Source organism: Corvus cornix, chromosome 6 (assembly GCF_000738735.6).
Source record: "Corvus cornix cornix isolate S_Up_H32 chromosome 6, ASM73873v5, whole genome shotgun sequence".
NCBI classification, from domain to species: domain Eukaryota; kingdom Metazoa; phylum Chordata; class Aves; order Passeriformes; family Corvidae; genus Corvus; species Corvus cornix.
This window is the reverse complement of record NC_046336.1, coordinates 20,559,753-20,581,034: the sequence shown is the minus strand read 5'-3', so window position 1 is coordinate 20,581,034 and position 21,282 is coordinate 20,559,753. Positions and strand designations below refer to the sequence as shown.

At 42.7% G+C, this 21,282-nt stretch overlaps 2 protein-coding genes across 5 annotated transcripts in view; one reads left to right on the top strand and one right to left on the bottom strand.

The window, feature by feature from the left end:
• The window catches only part of SEC24C (SEC24 homolog C, COPII coat complex component), a 38,577-nt gene extending 30,220 nt beyond the window's left edge, over nt 1-8,357 (bottom strand). For 3 of the 4 annotated variants that reach the window (XM_039553506.1, XM_039553508.1, XM_039553509.1), the window contains exons 1-2: nt 8,298-8,357; nt 609-811 (exon numbers count right to left, since the gene is read on the bottom strand). In XM_039553506.1, coding sequence (XP_039409440.1) covers nt 609-783 — 175 coding nt within the window. In that variant the 5' untranslated portion in view covers nt 784-811; nt 8,298-8,357. Of the gene's footprint in view, nt 1-608; nt 812-7,857; nt 7,951-8,297 lie in introns of those variants that run through there. The other variant, XM_039553507.1, reaches the window with a different exon arrangement.
• Nucleotides 8,358-10,717: 2,360 nt separating this feature from the next.
• The window catches only part of SYNPO2L (synaptopodin 2 like), a 36,409-nt gene continuing 25,844 nt past the window's right edge, over nt 10,718-21,282 (top strand). Inside the window, exon 1 of the mRNA XM_019293480.3 lies at nt 10,718-11,057. Within this exon, the coding sequence (XP_019149025.2) occupies nt 10,953-11,057 (105 nt within the window). The 5' untranslated portion in view covers nt 10,718-10,952. The remainder of the gene's footprint in view (nt 11,058-21,282) is intronic.

Sequence of the window (21,282 nt, the reverse complement as noted above, 5' to 3'; positions counted from 1 at the left end):
AAAACAGGAAATCAAAAGTTCAATTAATCTTTTTTTTTTTTTTAACAGACAAAAATAACAAGGGATATGATCCTGCAGAATCAGTGAAATTCTGGAATACATTAGCTTGCCACATGTCTACAAACTTTTTATTGAATTTAAAGACATTAGAGAAAATAGCTCCAAATACGCTTTCTACCTAGAGTTGTATGTCTTAATCTTTCAGGATGGAGGGCAGATCTTTCTACACAATAATGTAAGGCAGGCTCAATTATAAATCTGTTACAGCCCCTAACTGCTGCCTCTCGACATAACCTCACCAGGAAGACTCTTCTAGCCAGGTGCTTCAGTAACATAGGGACATGGACATAGAGAAAAAAGCAGGCTGTTTCTCAACGCGTTAATTTTATGTACTACCAAAAGAAGAGTAAGCCCTATAAACTGGATAAGAGACAGCACAACAACTTCAGAATATGTGATGACATGATTCTTAGCATCATGCAAATTACATAGAGAAAAAAAGATAATCGCTATCACAAGAAAAAAGAAGACTTACAATAGGAAGTATACAGCAAAAATTCCATCCACGCCACAATTCACACATTCATTAAGTATTGACTGAGCAGTACCTTGTGGAGGGACTGGCTGTTGATATCCTGGCATCGGCCCATTATAAGCTCCATACTGCGACTGAGGAACCCCTGGCAATGACTGTGCTCCGTAGGCAGGCTGCTGGTATCCCTGATATCCAGGCTGAGGTTGCCCGTAAGGAGGCCCCGTGTGAGCTTGCTGGTTTACACTCATTGTATTCACATCCCCAAACTAATCTCACCTGCAAAAAGGGGGGAAAAATGACTTTTAGCAGATATAAAACCAAACTGGTCAGCATCCCTACTGTTTTCAAATAAGTGAGAGATCCTAAGATACTTGGGAAGCTAAGACATTAATGGTAACTTACACTTGCACAGCAATTTTTTCAAGTAATATAAATGCTTTACAAGAGCTATTTAAAACAGTATTTTCAGAAATTATGTTTTCTAATCAACTTAGTCAGCGTTTCATCCTCGTTAGACTTGTGATCATCATCTTCGACAGAAACACCATCATTTGCCATTCCATAGCAGATTATTATCAAGCTTCCTGAGAAACCTTACGAACTACCTCCACCTCACAGAATCAGACCAACAGAAAATAGATTTCATTATATAGATGAGTGATTCCTTAATATTCCTTAACACTTCAATAACACTGAACAAGTTCAGCTGTCACCTCTGTGTTAGTTTACTTGATCATGTTTCCTTGTTACAAGCAACACACTTCACCATCCACAAAGGCAGCTGCTTGAAGTGTTTGATAGAATCTAGAACAGGACTGGCATAGGGGGCTATAGTCTCTTCTTTTTTTTTAGCAATAGATGATTTAAATTCCTTACTATGTACATACATTTCATAAAACAAAGATATTCCAAAAGCAGTATGTTCACCTAGGAAAGACGTTCAAAATGGAAAATTATCACAGGCAAAGATGGCACTAAAGGAGTTATACCAAAGTTAAGACCTGAAACAAGAGTGTCAGAGACAGGAGAGACATTTCTTAGCAAACTTTCACAAGAAATCTTGCTTAACAGACAGAGTCCCAATTCCCCTAACTAACTGTATAAAGAGACTGACTTGTTTTATAACAAGAAAAGCAGTAATGTTATTTAAGACCCCAAACCAAGCAGGCAATTCTCACAACAGCAAGCAGGCAGATAACCCATCGTGCCTTTCGTTTGTGGAGAGTCAAGGAGATGACTTTAGGGGCAGAAGATTCCCTCGTGGTGTGGTTCTCATAAGAATATTTTGCATCGCCTGTACTTCTTTGGACACTCCATGCCACTGTTATCCTCTTTAGCTAAGACTACCTACACTAACACTAAAGAAATGTGCTTAGGGCAACTAAATTATTTACTGAAAAACTTTATATAAAAATGCAAAGTAAAAGTAAAATAAATAACTAATGTTGCCCTCGTATTTTTCTCCAAACCCTATGATGAACTTGTGCATTAAAGATACCAAGTAAATCGTAGCACAGAGGAGACAGAGGTGCAACAGCCACCAACCACTCGAGGCAAAGCCTGACCAGGAATCTGTAGCTTAACTCAATCAGGTAACAAATCCCCAAGATGGTTTGCCTACACTTTGATTAGCACATGCCAAACAACGTAAAAGTTGGTTCTTCCCATTACCAAAAATATAATGCCAAAGAATTATTTCAGCAGCTGACACCACAATTGTACAGCAAAGGTACTGGAAGAACTACAGCTCTGTAAGAATCATCCACATGAAGAAATTCTTTCATACATATAATAAAGGGAAAATACATATATCACAATAGAGAGATTGAATTATTTACAAAAGAAAGCTAGCACAATACATAAAAAATACATTTAACCTCCTACAGCTAGTAAACATGACAAATGTCAATACTAAAATTATTAATACCTACTCCAAAATTAGATTTTAAACTTTTATGAAAGGAAATAAATGAAGTTTTATATTTTTTTCTCCAAGCTGTATAAAGGCGAAGATAGGGCTTTTGTTTAGAAAAAGATCTCCTTGTAAATATTTAAAGGTAATTTGCTCTTCAAAGTTAACATGTCATTTGCAACAGCTTACAAGAGCGTGACAGAATTTTTCACCAGCCTGCAGTGGTTTTAAACATGGTTACTCTCTTGCTGTCATAACGTGTAATCTCTAAAAATTCTGGTTTCCCACACCACCTTTGACTTAGTTCTGCAAAACAGTCTAACCTGAGCAGCCATGTGGCGAGGAAGTCTGGACTTTGGGACCTGCTCCCTTCCCAAGTTCCCTGAAAGGTTAACCTCTTCCTGCCCAGGCAGGCAATCAGTGTCACCACACTGCAATCACAGACCTACTCTCAGCCACCTCCTGTTCTGTACAAACAGTAAAACAAGAAAGTGCCTCCTGCAAAGGTGGGGGTACAGGGAAGGAAGACCACTTTGAGAGGACTCCTCCACCTTCTCATCTTGGAACATCTGGGCAGGGCTTTCTGACAAGAAAGGAGGGCTGCTTTCTCTTCTTCCTGCCCCTGTTTTATTGGATCGCACACAAGGAACTTGGCTTCTAGTCACTGCCCCTGCAAACAGGTCCCTCCTCCAGAAGAGCTGCAGAGTAGCAGTATTCCACAGGATAACTCCTTTTAGACCTACAGAAATCCCTGAACAGATCCAATGTTCGAACAAGGAATTACTACAGGGCAGAAGACCAATCTTTCATGATTTTTCTCCTGTTTTTCTAAAGCATGATAGGACAAGAACTCAAGCATGTCCCTTGCAAACCACTTCTGATTTACTGCTGTGAGTGTATATCCAGTATGTGATCTTACCTGATGATCTTTTAATATTCCCTTCTCAGCCTTCCCTCCCTCACATGGATATCAGTATTTCCTGCCTGAGCAGGTGATATCTGTCAGCTTGTTGCTCTCCACAATACCAAAACTGAGAGGTAAGCTGATTTAATGCACATCTTACAGAGAAAAAGAGTTTTGAGATAATCTCCTAGTTTTGTGGAAAAAGTAGCTATACAAACAAGACGGTTCTAACTCAGCATCCCAGCTGAAAGGTAGATACACCTCAGACCTTTAGCTAGCCCATGTGCCAGCCAGCACAGGTTCATCTCCACCACACCACAAGTTGATACTTGCTCTACGCTGGCAGAGGGTCAAGAAAGGAGACTTAACAAGTCCAGTGCTGAAGTGCGGACAAGGCTGCTTCATTATTTTGGTGCTCGACTTTCTCTGAACATAAGGCTTGTGGCATGCTTGTTCATCACTGATGTGAAATACCATAAGGCAGGACCAAGAGTATCTGCCTCTGAGAAGGTGGAAGACAATTGTCACTGAGTCTGTTTTCCTTCTTCCCCAGTACAAGTTATTTGTATCAAACGTTCATTTTGTCTCCACTCAAAAAACATCTCTGCGTAAATTAGAACCTGCTCACTTGAAGAGATATGGAGAAGGGGAGAATTTTGTGCTCTGTCTTATGACACGAAGGGTGGGTGGGATTTGGAGAATGATAGAATACATATACCAGAGAGGGAGAAATGGAGATAACAGGCCATTTCACTGGATAAAAATGCTGAGGATTCCTTTGCACATAGTAACATTACCAAAACTAAGCCAAACAATACTGACACATGGTGTTGAACATATTACTTACTAGTCAGCAGTTACGATACACAAGGCTCAAACAAGCAGGACTGATGCTACACAAAAAAATCTGTGACAAGTGGTCATTACCATAAAAAACAATTTTCCTGTAAAGCAGGAAGCAGTCACTCTGTGCCATTTTCAATTCCTCTGTATAAAGGCAGCTGACCATGAAGTTTTGGTCAAAACATTTACAAAGCTACAATTACACTAGAAGGCTGCTGTACTAGACAGACAACCAGTGAAGATCAGTAATAAACCGATGGGAGGAAAATACACAGGAATAATGTGGGGGGTATGGAGTATCTACATTTTTACAATAGCTTCAAGATTCCTCAGTATCCACACAAATCAGACCACAGTGAAGTTTTTATGACATGCTTAAAAAAAACCTAGTGATTCATATGAGCTCATTTCAATGAGCAAACCTCCCAGATCACTGAAAACTTCATATTCATCATTTTTTATAGTCTGTATTCACTGTTAACTCCCTTTTGAAACTGAAAAGCTTGATCTCATCAGTTCTTGTTCATTTTCTAAAGGAAAGGCATACAGCAAAATTACTTTCCTTCAGAAAGATGCTAGTGCCTTTTTTTACTGGTCCCAGAGAAGGAAAAGACTTGTTTCAACTTCCAAGGAGATGAATACTTTAAAAAAAAAACAAACCCCAAACCCATAACAACAAAAAAATCCCACACACAACCCAAGACAACAACATGGCCGCCTATGTTATCCTGAAACTGAAGGAAATATGTCTATTTACTTTAACACAAAAATCAAAACTATTTCCAAAAGATGGGATAGAAGGAGAGCACCAGCAATTTAGAATATTGCCTACAGTGCTTTTAATGTTTCTGCTCTGGAAGCAGCACGGTTTTGCTACTCTTACAAAGACCTAGACTCTGGAGCTAAGAACACTCTTTGGAAAGGCAGATGTCCTTGCTTTTGTTTCATTGACAGCTTGACTATGTCTTCTACGAGCACTCATGGAACACTTAGTTCTTTTCAGATATAAAAAATTCCTCAGTTTTTTTTCTATAGAAAATCCTGGAAAAGAAACTCATGTCCTAGAAGTCAGAAACTGCCAACTAATCTGTAAGCCCACAGGCCATTGTAACAAATGCTTCCCACACATTTGTCCAAATCAACCCAATGGCAACATTGGAACCAACTCCAATCTGGTTGTAATATGTGGCACTCTGTCTTCCTGCTTGTGCGGATTCTCAACTTGTTACACCACAGGGAACATTTTCTTCATCTATGCATTTTGAGTTACTGCCAGAAACGTTTAACAGTTCATGAAAAGTATAAGACACAGTTTTCAAAGTCAATCTAAGGCGTGATCACTTCTATACTCTTCTAAAGAAGGACCACACTAAACCCGGTTTTGTTAGGCTGATTCATCATCCTGGGCAAGGTACAATACAGTATACAAGTTACAAGAGTGAAAGTGATTAAAAACTGACTACAAAAAACCCCATCTTAGTCTTGACCTATCCTTAAAACTACCACTGCTTCCAACCCCTGCCATCACCACCAGATTTCTACTTCAGTAACATTTTATACTTTGTTGACTCAAGTCTCCTGGTGGGACTGATTCACATCTCTATCACTCTAATAAAGCTCCAGGAAAAGATTTGAAAAACGCTCTGTTATGATCATGGCTTCTGAAGAGCAACCCTGTCACTGACAAAGTCACTGACAATACAGCACCAACAAAATCACAGTGAAAGATCTATTTCTTAGCTACCTCCACATACATGCAGCCATATATACGCTACAATGAGTGAAGTAATCAGAATCATTTCTGTGAACCTTGCATAAGCATAATTGATTAGAAAAAGTTACGTGGGCAGTTTCAAATTTAGAGAATAGGCCAGAAGGAAGAAAGTAAGAATGGGAATATATAGAATAAGACTAAAAAACAAGTTTTCTTCACATACATTGTAACACTGGCCATCTTTCATCCACAATTTCTGTGCTCTGACTACCTCTACACAAATATACATTACACGATTTCCATCACTTGCAAGAAACAAAAAAAGGTCAGAATTAGCTTTTCCTAATACATACTGCCATTTTATACTGTCTTTTAGTGCTTTCTAAGTTAACAATGAATCTTGCTGAACATGTATAAACAAGCTCTCTCTTCACAATTTATCCCTAACACAGCTTTCCAAACCTAAAGAACAAGAAACATCCACCTTCTCTCTTCTGAAGAGACCTTGTTGTTGACTCTTTGTACCTTGCCCTTCCTTAGCCAACCATCAATTCTTCCTTTGATTTTTGACCCTCCTTCTGGTAATAACTGTTACAGGAAGATAACATAGTCCTACCATAGCAGGAAAAAACATTCAAAGAGGTACAAGCACCAAACCACTCATCAAAGAAATAATCCTTTAAATAGCTGTTCACTGCTATAAAACCAGGTTTCAGTGATGAAATTAGAACCTGGAATGAGTGCCGCAGCATATTAAGAAGCAATTATATATTTTTTATATTGATGTCCACTTCACAGTCTGTCTACAGCAATAAAAAGAATCCTGAACGGCACGGCTTCAAGACAAAAAGGGTAGTTCCATTAGCAGGAACGAGTTCCACAAAAAAATGGATAGAAATGTTTACGTTTTCACAGAGTGTATGTATACACGTGATTGAAAGTAAGTCTCCTTTAAAGAAGAAAGCTTGGAAGTTTTAGGCTACATATATTTCTATCCATCCCATAACTGGAACACCTACTCTAGGAGAAGGTTGGGGGAAAGAAAAAAACAATATTAAAGCCAGAGTTCCCTAAATTTACTCAGGAAAACTTCCTATTAGTAAACAGTAAAAACTTTAGTACAGAATCAGCAGTCACCTCCCATTCCAGTGATGTGATTTTATACTGCTTATATAAAACAACAAAAAAGAATTTGCATGTTATGTCTCAGATGGTGATTTCTATCCAACATTCCTCGCAACATTTGGTAAAGTTAACTACAGAATCCTGTAACAGAAATACCTAGAAATACTTTTAAGGAACTATCACATTAATAGCTAACAATCAACTGAGTGCCAAACTGCAAAAATCTGTATTTTCAATGACAGCACAAAAATTAATTCCTGTGGATAACTTATGACATAGGCATAAGCAATTCTCTTATGTTCCAGCAAGCACTTCCATTAGCCAGTAAGTTTAAAAAGAACTTAAGCTACAGGCCAGTTTGGACGGTTTTGCAAAGTCTCTCTCAGAGCTCAGTACACTAAAAAAAAAAAAAAAAAAAAAAAAAAGGGAACTAAGCTTCACTGTACTCCATCAAAAGCGTTTCCTCAGAAGGAGTGAAAGCAAACTCCAACAACAAAAAATAAACACATTTCAAGCACCATCTACATGGAAAGCAAGAGTCCCATCTTGCATAACCACCTTTTCAAGACTACCCTTGCATTTCGATCATGCCATCTCCTTTACTTTCCTTCTTCCTTTTTTCAAAGCCACAGACAAGCAACCACTAAGTTTTACTACCAAATCCAACCAATCTCAGCCGCCGGATCTCCGCAAGAGACGACCATCCTTTACAAAGCTCGAATGAATGAAAGCTTGAACAGCCCAGCACAAACGCCAGGGGAAAGATCCGCGGATTACAGGAGATTAGGGAGGTTGGAAAGGGGGGTATTTGACTCGCGGCGCACCCCGGCCAAAAAGAAGCAGTCGGTTCTCCGGACGGGACCGACAGTCCGACTCGCAGCCGCCGGGAGTCGCCGCACCTCACCGGGACACCGACGGCTCCCTCGGGGCAGCCAGGCACTGGAAGTGCAGGCCCCGCCGACAACCGGCCCGGCCCCGCAGCTCCCCGGCACCCGCCGGGCCGCGGGCGGTGCGGACGCTCCCGCCCGGGCGCGTTCCGGGGAGCCCCGAGGCTCTGCAGAGCCGCCCGTGGCGCGCAGCACGGTGGGCCCAACGCGTCACCCCACCGGGCGCCGCCGGGCCTCGCCGGAGGAGGAAGCGGCAGCGGCGCCTCGGGTCCGGGCCGCAGCCGGGCCGCCGGGCGCGGTGCCGCCCGCCCGCAGCGGGCACCTCCCAGCCCCGCCGGTGGGCCCGGCCACCCGAAGCCCCTTCGGGCCTCACTCACCACCGCTGCCGCCGCCACTGCCGGGCCCGCTTCCGGCTCCCGCCCCGCCGCTCCCCGCCCGCCGCTGCCACGTCCGCGCTCCGCCCGCTGGGGCCCGGATGCGGCGCAGGCGCCGGGAGGCTACGGCCGCTGACGTCCGAGTGGGGCGGGAGGCGGCTGCGGGGAAGGGCTTTGGGGCTGCTTCTCGGGCACAGCGAACCAGCACTGTCCGCACGGGCAGCTGAGGCGGAAGCAGGGCACGGCCGAACGCTGCTGAGCCGCGGACACCACTGACCACGGTGCCCTTGGCCGCCTGTCCCATCAGTGGCCTGTGGGAGACCGTGACAGGGGAGTAACTAGGGCCAGTTCTGCACCGAGGTGCAAAAAGTTGTTCACTCCCTACTAAAAACAGGGAAGTGATCGTCCCTCCCTTCTGGGCACTGGTGAGGCCACACCTCAATTACTGCCTTCAGTAGGCCCTACTGGCCTCCGCACTTCAGAAAGGACATTGAGGTTGTGGAGTGTGTCCGGGGAAGGGCAAGAAGGCTCGTGAAAGGTCTAGAAAATTTGTCTTACACGAATGGGTGAGGGATCTGGGATTGTTTAGTCTCGAGAAGAGGAGGCTCATGGGGGATCTCACTGCCCTCCACAACTGCCTGAAAGGAGATTGCAATGAGGGTGGAACTCATCTCTTTGGCTACAGAGAGGACAAGAGGAAATGGCCTAAAGCTGAGACAGGGGAGACTCAGATTAGATATTAGAAACATTTTCACTGTTAAGGCGGTCAAGCATTGCAATAGGTTGCCCAGGAGTGTGGTGGAGTCACCATCCCTGGAGGTACATAAGAGGCATCAGGATCTGGTGCTGGGTGATGTGATTTAGTGGTTACAGTGGTAGTGGTGGGTGGATGGTTGGACTTGATGATCTCAAAGGTGTCTTCCAACCTTGATGATTCTATGATTCTATGATTGTGTTGGTGTGTGCCCACCAGCAATATACAATGGTACTGGATGAGTGATGCTATAGTACTGGCAATGGAGTAGTCAACCAAGCAATGGCATCACAGCAAAAGTACATGCTCTGGATCTTACGGTATAAGGATACTAGTCACTGAGAGCTAAGCACATGGCAGAATAAGGAAGAGGTAAGGGTAAGCTTGTCCTCAGGACCTTAACAGAAAATTATGTTTTAAGTCTTGTAACAAAGGGGGAACATGGACTTTAATTCTTCTATAATTCCCTGGCTTGGGATGGCTAGGAGGTCTTGGTCCTAAAGAAAAAAATACTGAAGAACTCCACTCTAGTGAGACCTCACCTGGAGACTTGCATCCAGCTCTGGGGTCCTGAGCACAGGAAAGTCATAAACCCATTGGAGCAGGTCCAGAGGAAGGCCAAGAAAATGATCAGAGGGGTGAAGACCTCTCTTACTAAGAGAGGCTGAGAGAGTTGGGGTTGTTCAGCCTGAAGAAGGTTTTGAGGAGAGCCTCTTAAAGGAGGCTTATGAGAAAGATGGAGACAGACTTTTTAGTAGGGTTTATAGTTATAAGACAAGGGGTAATGGTTTTAAATGAAAAGAGGGTAGATTTAGACTAGATAGAAGGAAAAAAAATTGTGCTATGAGGCTATGAAGCACTGTAACAGGTTGCCCAGAGAGGTGGCAGTTGCCCCATCCCTGGAAACACTCAAGGTCACATTGGACAGGGCTCTGAGCAATCTGATATAGTTGAAAACGTCCCTGCTCATTGCAGGTGGGTTGGGCTAGATGATCCTTAAAAGTTCTTTTTTAAATGAACCCAAACTGTTCTCTGATTCTATGACCTGCATACAAAGCTGCTCTTGGCCATTGAGTCTATGTAAGCAGTGCCCTGCAGAGAACTGTTTGAATCCCATGTGTGTAGCTAATCCCAGCTATTCTGGTCCCAGTGTCTAATATTACGAGTGGATGTAGGGGATGCCAGGGAGCAGCACACTGCAGAGGGAGCACAGTACATCTATAGTCTGCCCATAGCTTTTGGGGCAGGCACATAGTGCTACTGAGTAATAACACTAGCTGCATGAAGAAAATAGAAGTGGAGAGCACATTAATATCAAGCTGGTTTTGTTCAATTCATAGGGTCAGGTGCTATCACCTGATCTTGTTCAAGTTTCTGCCAGTGACATGTCCTTGCCTGAAACTCATACTAATGAATCCTGAGTACTGAGTGACTCTAAGATTTGCATTTGGAATGCAAAGTGAAAATAAAATTTTTACTGAAATGCTTCCAGCTTTAAGAGTGTCAGACAAAGCTCTGGAGAGACAGGAGGTGTGCTATTTTCAGCCACGTTCCGGTGAGAGATCCATCGTGTATGCGGGGGGGGGGGGGGGGGCACAGAGGGTGAGATTGACATGACACGTGTGTAGGACAACTCTGCAACTCTGGCCCCTTACCAAGGGCAGAATCAAATGTCTAATCATAGGCAGAGCAGCAGCTGAGAGTCCAGAAGAACGGTGAAGGCTGGGCTTGACAGTCTCAACTCCTGTGTGTGTGTGAACTCCAAGGAGAAAGTGAGCAGAGGGCCTTGTGGGGACTGGAGAGTGGTAGTGTGAGTTGTGAATATGGGAATAGAAGATTCTGCCTGTTAAGAACTGGACCCTGTACTGAAGTTGTGAAGACAAAATATCTAAAGCACAGAAATCATGGGAGCTGAAGAAGAAATGCTCATCACTCTGTCTGGAGGTGCCCCCTGGGGCTTCCGCCTGCAAGGGGGTTCAGAGCAGAAAAGACCCCTTCAAGTGTCAAAGGTAGGACCTTGAGATGTGAACTGTGGGAGCAAAGTTATTCTGCTGAACTAAGATATCCCTACTGAGTTGGGCATCTTTCACTACTGTTAAGGAATACAGGAACTCCTTACCATGGCAGCAGATCTTAAAAGGAAAACTTGGGTGGTGTGCTCAAGCAGGATGTGAGGTGGGCTGCAGGTCCTGGAATAGATGCTGTTGAGGTAGAGACAAGTGTCAGGTGAAGATCTGCTTCAGTACAAGCTCAGAAACTTCGTAAGCTGTACAACTCTCCAGAGTTGTCAGCAGAGCTATAACCATAGTGACAGTGCAGGGAAAAGGGCTCAAATATGGAAACTTCAATACTCATGTAAGACATCCAACTAAAGAACAAGTAACTTGAAGCAGTAAAAGCTGTATTTTTAGTTCATCTGTCTGTAACACTTCATTACTTCATTCCAGCTTTCAAAATAGATGCACATTTCTTAGTGCCTCTTCTGTTGGTGAAAGTTTCTCATACTGTCTTAAGTGAGTATTTATGATGCTCTAAGCAGCAAATACTGGTTTAATTTCAAGAATTAAAGAAAAACAGTTGTTTGGATGGGAGATGAAATAAAAATAATTGAATAAACATAAATCTTGTGTTGCCCTACTTTTGATAAACAGCTGTTACTGTTGCCTTTTCAGAAAGACTACTAAATAGCTTAAAAATTAGTGGGGAAAAAAGGTCTTCTTTATTAAGCTGCATTAGCCTTGACACAATGATACCTTGGGATGTGTCACTGGAAGGCAGCCAGCAGCAGGAATGAAAAAATGCTATGCCCAGCTCCTTCTGTTTCCTTAAGCAGACCATGCCCCTGAGAGAATTTTGAAGTTAAATGTTCTGTGTCACTTGGCTCACCCCAGATCATGGAGTGTTTGTCTGTAACTTCTGCCACATTGTTTGGAATCCCATAGCTTGGCCTTGAAGTGAATATTTCTTATCTTAGAGAAAGATGATTTTTCTCCAGAAAAACAACTTCTGCACATACTCATAGAGCTTCAGGTGCTAAAAAGAAAGAATCAATATCCTTGAAACAGGTGTCTGGCATCAGTGGTTCTTAGTAAAATGGAATTTTCAGGGGCTACATTAACTCTGGATGGTCTAAGGTTATTTTGACTCTTGTTTTTTGCTCAGTAGACAAGAAACTGGGACTGAACAGGGAGGAGATTCTGAGTGTCTATAAAGATTACTCAGGATTGAACGGTGTCAAGAACTAGCCATTACCCAGGCTAAGTTGCACATTAGGGTGAATGGAATATTGCTCAAGGATTAGTAGCACTTGCAGGAAGGTATTTACTAGAAGCAGCTCTCACCCAGATCTGGGTGCTGTACTTTTAGTCTAGTAACACAAATATATATATAATTTTACAATACTTGGATATTGCATTAAGAATAATTATGGAAAATATAATTGATACAAATCCATTTGAGGCTCAAAGTATAGATCATTCTTCAAGCAGGATTTTCATTTTATAATTATCTTTCTTTTCTATTATCACCCAGAATTTAATAGCATCCAGTGACCCTACATACTGTCTTAAAGGCAATGCCATCTAAATAGTCTCCAAAGAATGGATTTGTACGTCCTTACCAGGTACCCAGGAAGATCATATCTGAATGTAACCTGCTTAAAAGAGAATAAACTGCCAGGTGTCATGTGATAGAACATACAGACATGAATAGCTGATAGGTGCCAGGAGATAACTGAGTGGATACAGTTTGTGTCTCAGAGATTCCAGTGCTGTCATTTTAGACAATTCCAACTTATAGGCTAGAAAAGTCATAGTAATAACACTAAGGAAAGATGCTTACCCTTGGATGCTGAGTCAAATGTACTTTTCTAGATGAATTAGCGATAAAAAGTTAATTTGGGAAATTAATCAAGTATAAAAAATACATTATATATAAATGATACATGTTGTACTTTGGTAGAGATGCTGGAATTGCTAAGTCAGACTAGTTTAAGAGTCACTCCTTGTCCTGCTTCCTGCTTCCTTTGTGTTTCCTGCAAGGATTTCAGAGGAAGTTGTAAATTTCACCAATGCATCTAATTTTTGAGTAATGCAATGTGGAGGGAAATCCTTTCCCCTCATGTAGTTATCGGCATGCCCTGGGAAGTATCTAAGAATTAGTAGTCTTAGTGGTTTACCCTATACATAAACAGAAAATTGTTTCTCAACAACTAGTACCTTACTTGTCTAAGTCTCACATGATTTCCTAAATAAGATTTGATAACATCAAGCAACCAGGCATTGCAAAGACTAAATGTTGCACTAAGTGGGATTTCCTGCTTGAGTCACTCTTGTCAAAGCCCTTCACAATTCCTCATCTTATGTGATCAGTGTACACAGTTCACAGTCTTCTTGCCTTTATGCTTTCTAAAGTTTACATCACCATCATCTTTTTATTGTTTCTCTTTATGGAGATTATGATAAAATTAATCACTGATTGCTGTTCTTGGTATCTTTGTTTTGTTTTCCTGAAAATTCTTTGGGTGTACTGTATGCTTCCTCACATACCTAGAGAAAGACACTGGAATTACATACCTGTGGACAGTCTCTTGGTTTGCACATAACTGGGCATGAGCCAGCAGTGTGCCCTGACAGCCCAGAAGGCCAACAGCATCCTGAGCTGCATCAAAAGAGGAGTGGCCAGCAGGTGGAGGGAGGTGATTCTGCCCCTCTGCCCACTTGGAGCACTTGCATAAAGCTCTGGGATCCCCAGTGCAGGAAAGATGTGGACCTCCTAGGGTTTAGAGGATCTAAATGATCCAAGGGATGGAGCAGCCTCTCCTATGAAGACAGGCTGAGAGAGTTGGGATTGTTCAGCCTGGAGAAGAGAAGGCTCTGGGGAGACCCCACTGCAGCCTTCCAGTACCTAAAGGGAACTTATAAAAGAGAGAGAGAGAGATGTTTTAGATGCATAGAGAGTGATAGGGTAAGGAGGAATTACCTTAAACTAAAAGAGGAGAGATTTAGATTAGATGTAGGGAGGCACTGGAACAGGTTGCCCAGAGAAACTGTGGGTGCCCCATCCCTGGAAGTGTTCAAGGCCAGGTTGGATGGGGCTCTGAGCAACCTGGTCTAGTGGAAGGTGTCCCTGCCCATGGCAGGGTGGTTGGAACTAGGTGACCTTTAAGATGCCTTCCAACCATTTTATGATTCTATGATAACTAATTTTGTGTTCAAGTAAACTTACGGTGCCAAACCAGCTGTGCCTGCCTTGGGATCAGAACATTGCTTCTTCCAGCAAGAAGTGGATACTGAGGAAAAAGCGCAAATTTAAATAACACGAGCAAGATTGAAATGCTAGCATTAACACTAACTGGTTTTATGGTTCCAGATTTGCCTATCTTAAACTTGCCTACAAGAGCACATACTGACTCTTTTGTTCCACCCAAACAATCATTTGCTGTGTCCAGGTGCTAAAATTGTCTAATGTGAATCTGAAGGCTGCCGTACTGATGTGTATTTGAAAGGCGTACCATTAATAATTCATCTCATAAAAACAGACACTATAAGAGTAGAGAGTGAGACCAAAAAATAAACAAAAAACTTTTAAGTTTTTAGAGTTTTAAGAGCCTTCAGTGAGAAAGAATAGATGATTTTTCAATGAGGGTTGTATTAAAGTATCATGCTGTAATAAGTAAGCTGAAAGAAAGGCAGACATTGATATGCTCAGCAGGCAGATACACAGCATGATCAAACATCAACAGAGGACATTAATCATTCTGCAGAAATTACAAAGGTTAGGAATATCAAGAATTAGAGAAACAAAGAGGGAAATAAAGACTGAAGAACACAAAAAACAAAGGACAATCTTCATTTTGTTCTTAGTTACAGCTATGTCCTTTAAAGTGAAATCAGTTGAACTACTCTGGATTCATACTGGCTTATTGTGATTCCTAATGAAGCTTTTACCTCTTACCTAATGAAGCAGATAAAGTCTAGTGGGAGTTTACAATACCCCTCAACAAAATAAAGCTGATTTGGTGTAGCTCAGTAGCTGTGGTGCACATGACAACACAACACAAGACATCTTGGACCAGAAACAGTCATCAGGAAAGAAAGAGAACAAACATAAACACAAGATGCAAAAAGGATCCACAGATGGCAAGATTTTTATTTTAGAAAGGCTGAGGGAAAGTACATGGTCCTCAGATGTAGCTGTAACTGATGAGAAGGTTCATGCATTCTGAAAAGAGAGTAAGAAGAACAATACCATCAAGTTCCTGGAGAATTTCTTTGCAGTAAGGATCTGTGCATCAAATGCATTTGAAACAAAACAAAATGTAAAATAGCTAGTCTGAGAAAAGCTGTAAGCACTAATGCCATTAATCAACCAAAGTAGAAACCTAACATGAAATTATATTATGGAAATAATTTTTATGAAGATGAACAAGACAAACCTGCCTTTAGGGATCCTGCTACAAAACAAGATTTATTCAATGAGGGGGAAATTTGGTTACTTTCTATAAAAAGCAAGGAAGGCACTTCTACCTCCAGCACAAGTAAAAGTAATACTGACAAAATAGAGGAAACTGAGTCTTTACAGCTGGTACTGATGATAGAGGCAAAGGACCTGGGCATATTAGTGCATCACTAATGATAAGCCAGCAAAATTATGTGTCTCTGAAAAAAAAGAGGCAAACATAAACAAATGAGCCTCAGGTAGCCATGTCTAACAGAGGTAGGAAGACATTGATGTTACTGACTAACGCACATGGGGGAATTCAATGGAAATACCATAGTTACAGAATCAGCCACTTTCAAGGAAAAGAGATGTAATGTAAAGCAGCCATAGAAAAGGAGGGGAGGAGAGAAGGCTTCTTTCACCTAGCAAAGTATTGAAAGAGGTGACTGCAATCTACAAATAGATGTTGAGCAAATATCAGCAACACTATTCAAATATAGGTGACAGCACTGACAGCACAGAACAACTAACCAGGGAAGTTCAGCAATGATTTTCCAATCTAGAAAAAGAATTGAAAACCTTTTGAGTCAGTTTATGAGCTGGAGTAAACAATATGGCCTCTGAAAACGACAGAGGATTGGCCCTGGTAGCTCAAGAGACTCCTTTCAGTTGGCTGTTCTGTACAAATACTCTGCAACTGTGTTAGAGGAAATGTTAGGGGAAGCAGTAACACAGGATTGTATTGGTTCTAAAACCAAAAATTGTTTTGTTGTTTAAGAGCAGTTCATCACAACCTCCTTTTTAGCTCTTTCCCACATTTTCCCACTTTTTCCTGTATGGTTCTGTGCTGATAATTCACTGTTTCTATTATGTCCTCTGCAAGATACCCTTGCTGCCTGCTTGCCATGTCACTGCTCCCTGTGACACACAGCCTGGCTGCTCTGTGCCATTCTCCTTTGCTCACGTGACGTTATTCCTGCTGGAGGTGCCAGCTCTAACCCAATAGGCCTGATGGCTTCCAGATTTGCGAGCACCTTCTCTTCCACTCCCCTTTTCAGTGGGTAGCCTGTTCTTTATCTGGTTTTGCAAATGTTTACTGTCACACCTAAAAGAGCACTGCTGGTGGCCTAATATGTAGCAGTCACTAATGCTGGTTTTGGAATGCCTCAAGCTGCTTTGGGAGTGCTCCTGGACATATTTTATGGCCTGTCGGCACTTAGGCAGGTGCTACACTTGGCTGCTAGTGAGGGAGTGCATGCTGTGGCACCAGTGGAACTTTCCAACAACCTGGAAGAATCTCTTGATGAGAAGTTGCAGTGAAACCATACATGCTCCATCTATACCTGGTGCATTAAATGTACCTGGGACCATTCTCTGGCACTTATGCCAGCTGCTACAGAGTGTAATGCAGCCCAGCAATTAACATTTTCTATTCTTCCAAACAAAATGACCACATGCCCACAGGCAGTGGCTCTGGGAATGGTCTGTTCTAGCTCCCAAACTGTGCCTGGGAATTGTTCAGGACAGCAATAGCTGATCTGAGCCAAAGATGTACCAAGGATCATTTCAACAGTTTGATGCTAGAGTAGTTGCGGCCCAGAGCTCAGGTTCATTTGCTGACATTATGCAGCCTGCTACTGGCTAGAACTACTGAATACATCTATGGAGGGCGAGCCTGGTCTGTGATGTACATTCATACCTACAAGATGACTAAAAGATGCTGCAAGTCACAGTACTGAAGTGCCCTGGATCCTTCAGGTGAATGGGGTACTTCTCTAATCCATACTTGTGGCTGATCCTGTCCTCACTGCCGCAGAACAACGGTGCTTGTCCTCCTCAGACTACTGCTGAAAGGCTGCCTTTGGGTTAGTGAGTGCTGTCTTTTGGTGCAGTAATTCTTGCAATATGAATGCTGTGTCCAGTATTTTTTTTCAAATAAAAGTGGCCCTCCTTCTACTGAAACAATAGTAGGTATGTCATCTTCTAATTTGCCCTCTCTCAGCATAAATATTGTGGAGGCCTATTATACGTAAGACTGCTGCTGTTCAACAATTAGTAGCAGCTGACAAGAGTCTTCTGTTTTGATAAGGGTTTTCATTCAGGGCTTGCAAATGTTCATGGCCCCTTAGAGCGCAGTATGAGCATGCAGTGTGAAGGTTGAGAACACCTTGTTCTGGAGGACTGAAGCCATGTCTCTGGATTACTCTGCCCCATGTTGAAGAGTCTTTCCCTCCTTCCGTCCCAGTTCAGTGCCTGTACCTGTAAAAAGACGTTTTGGTTGCTAGATTTGCTTATGAGCTCCAATTCCCTTAGGTTTAGATTCTAAAATCTTTTGTGGCCCAGGAGCCAGGTTGAGCCTCTGGAAAAAGGACTTACATGGGACATGTATAAGCATGTTTTTTCTGAACATTTAGTTGCTTTTCTCACAGCTCCTAGATGTGGGACGTGGTGCAAATAGTTGACAAATATATCTGTTCCTTCTAAATCCTTGCTTCATATAAAAAATGCTTGATATCCTGCTGCTTACTCTGTTGAGGGTAAAATGCTTATCAAGTACTTTTAGTATCTATTACAGTACATGTGGCATTATTCTTTCTCATTGATGTTACATTTCAATCACTTTTCAGCTCATCTACCATGAAGTAACAAATAGCTAAGGAGATAAAGCTTCTTTTTATCTACCTAGGGCCACCTCTGCCTAGAAACTTGCTCTCAGCAATGAGACCTGTGCTAAATTTTTTGCTTAGGAAAAAAAAGTGGATTGTTTGAGGTTGTTTTTCTCTTCCCTCTCTTGTATTATCACAACAAAAAACTCATTTTAAGGCACTTCGTTTAAGTAACAGAAAACCAACAGAGAGAGAAAACCAACAATCCCTGATTGTTTGTGTTTGTTTTATATCAGCTGGTACAAGTCAGAATTAAATCTAGCGCATCTAAGAAGTCGTTCTCTCTTTCCTGCACCAGCACACTCTAGGCAGTAACATATTTAACAGTAGTCTGACATGTACTTAACCAATTGACGGGCACCAGCATTCTCTTCCACTACCAGCTCTCATCGCTAAACCCCTTGCCCAGAAGCCACCCAAGTGTGTCCTGCCACTTAAGATACGCCTTTTCACCACTCTCCCTTGCTGTGTCCATCCCACAAAGTATGTGTTCTCTTCCCTCTTTCTTTATATAAAGACTCCCTAATTAAGCTTCACCATGGGTGCCTGTGAAGTAGGTCTGCAGAGGCACTGGATCTACTTTACCAACAGGCAAGTCATCCAGTGTCACCTCTTAAGAAGGAATACGATTTTTCGTCAGGAAGTTACCAGAACTAATTTCCTGTGTAGCTGTAATGCTTAGTGTAATTATAACAGATTAAAGTAAATATTCTCCTGTAAAATAGCTTCCAGGAAAAACATGGCATTGCCATGAGGATGTGATGTTATTTGCTACTTAACAGATAAGGCATAGGAAAAGTATCTCACTGAATCTCTGTGTTCAGGTGGGCAACTGAGATAAAGAAAGACTGCTGAAAAATGTCCTGGTTTCCAGGCTCCTGCCTTTTATGGCTCCCAGTCTGAGTGTTTTCTCCAAGGTCACACAAAAAATCATCCAGGTCTTCTGAATCCCACTCTAGCCATCTACCCACTCTAGCCATTTCCTCACTCTAGCCACAGGGGTATCCTTCCTTGCACAAAAAAGATTAGGCCCTGGCCTTGGAAGAAAACTAAACTGTTCCAATAACTAAAATGATATCAACATACATCTTCAGAAAGAAGGAAGAGATGGAGGGTGTTTGTTTCTGCTTTTGCATCTAGCAACTGCTCTGTTTGTGGTTCAGCTGAGCAGGAAGTTCTAGGAGGAGCAGACCCACATGCTGGTTGGCTCTTGCTTGAGTCATTCCATTTTGGTAATGATTTATACCACAACAAGTCAGGTCTTACCTCTCCATGAGAACCCTATGACAGGATTACATGTCACATAAGGCTGGGAATGAAATTTAAACACTGCCAGGTTGTATGGAGTGTTGGATCCCATGGCATTGTAGCTTCTGGGGGACGGGGACAGCTGTGTGTTGAGAGATGCAATCAGAGAGTGGAAGGGCCTTGGATGGGAAGATGAATTGTATTCACTAGACAACTCTGACTTGGACTGAGGTTGCTAGGTTTCTGCTGGAAAGACTGTAGGAGATTAGGGGAAGACTGATAATGTAATTTGTCTTCCTACCTTATAGTCTGAGCTTTCCCAATGAGAGGAAGCAGGAGGTGGCTTGGGGAGGCTAGGGGAGAGATGGATGGCATGAACCTACACTGTAAACCATTTCTATTTACCCACAGCCTATTTCCTTAGAAAGCAGCGGTGCTGGCCAGCAGGGAGAGTGGTTGCAAAGTTTTAAGACAGGTTCTCTGGGCTGTACTGAGGCAAGATGTGAAGCCACTGAGTTACTATCAGGATTCCTCTATTCTTAGCATCCCAGCATGTGTTCAGCCCCCACATACCACTATCTAAATATAGTCCCTACTGAAGGACAGATGCTGCCAAGTTGCATCTGACCCCCTCCTCTCTTGCATTCTGTTCCTGAAAGCCAGGCTGAATTCCCCAAGACACGTCCAATAGTCAGCATGTCCTTTTGTCTGCCTAGGGCTGTACAAGGAAACTTGTACTGTACTGTTAAAGCCTGATCTCAGCCCTGGCCTTCCTGGCCTCTCTTAGCACTGACCTTCCTTTCAACAATTCTTATTCCTTTCCTCCTCAATTGTTGCCTTACTCTTTTCCATATGTTTGCTCCCAGCTGCCTCTGTCCTTTCCCTTCTGTCTGACTGAACACAATCGATGGGAGGAAGCAGGCAAAGTAATGAAAGAAAACATGTGTCTGTGTGTGCATGTACCTAGGTGCTGCAAATACCCAAACCCCTTTGACAAGAGTTCTTTTGTCACTACAGAACTCCTGCAGAGAGGGCAGGGAGATGGATAGTTTTCTGAGTAAATGTATTCCAGTTCTGCACACTGATTTGTTTTTCCAGTAGCATAAATCTGTAAAATTCTGAAACTGGGATTTCCTAAACCCATCTGAAATCTAAACAGGACATGAGTCCTCTCCCATGAGTCAAGGTATGCCGTGGCAGGGCGTGTCCACTGAGGCATGGAGTTGAAAGTGTAACAGTCAGTTAGGAGAGGCTCACAGAATTTGTGGGTGTCCCCACAGGAAAGGAGAGGTCAATCCTCGCCAGTATGTGCTAGAAGGTCTGATAGTGCAATCCCCCAGGGCCAGGTCTGGGGCCAGCCCATACCACTTGTCAGAATCTGTCAGTGCTGCTTCTCATTTGTACAAGAAAGCTCTCCAGATACGTGTTACAGAAAACAGAGAGGTTTTCTCTTTGAAAAGCCACTTTTCCCAACTTTTCCTACCTCTTCAGAACAGCTGTTGGGTGACACCTTCCAAGCTTTCTGCAGCTTAAGCAGAAGCTCCCTGTTAGTGACACTTCATGTGGCTCACTGGGTGCCCAGGAGAGGGCATCTTTTGGACATGGGGAGCAAGTGGCTGAGCCTGAGGGCAGCTTGACCTTCAGGATGGGCAGAGAAGCCTGGCTTTTGGACTGGGCAGCCACCCTGGCCTGGGGCCTCAAAGGCTCAGTGCTGCCCTCGCTGTACACAAGACGTGCAGGCTACACGTTGTCATTAAAGTCTCTACAGCACAGAGCTGGCAGTCACATCAAAACTGCCAGGCTTGTATTGGTCTCTGTCCAGAGGCTCTGCAGGATCCAGCACACTGCACTCTGCTGTCATGGCTGTGGATTAAGTCCT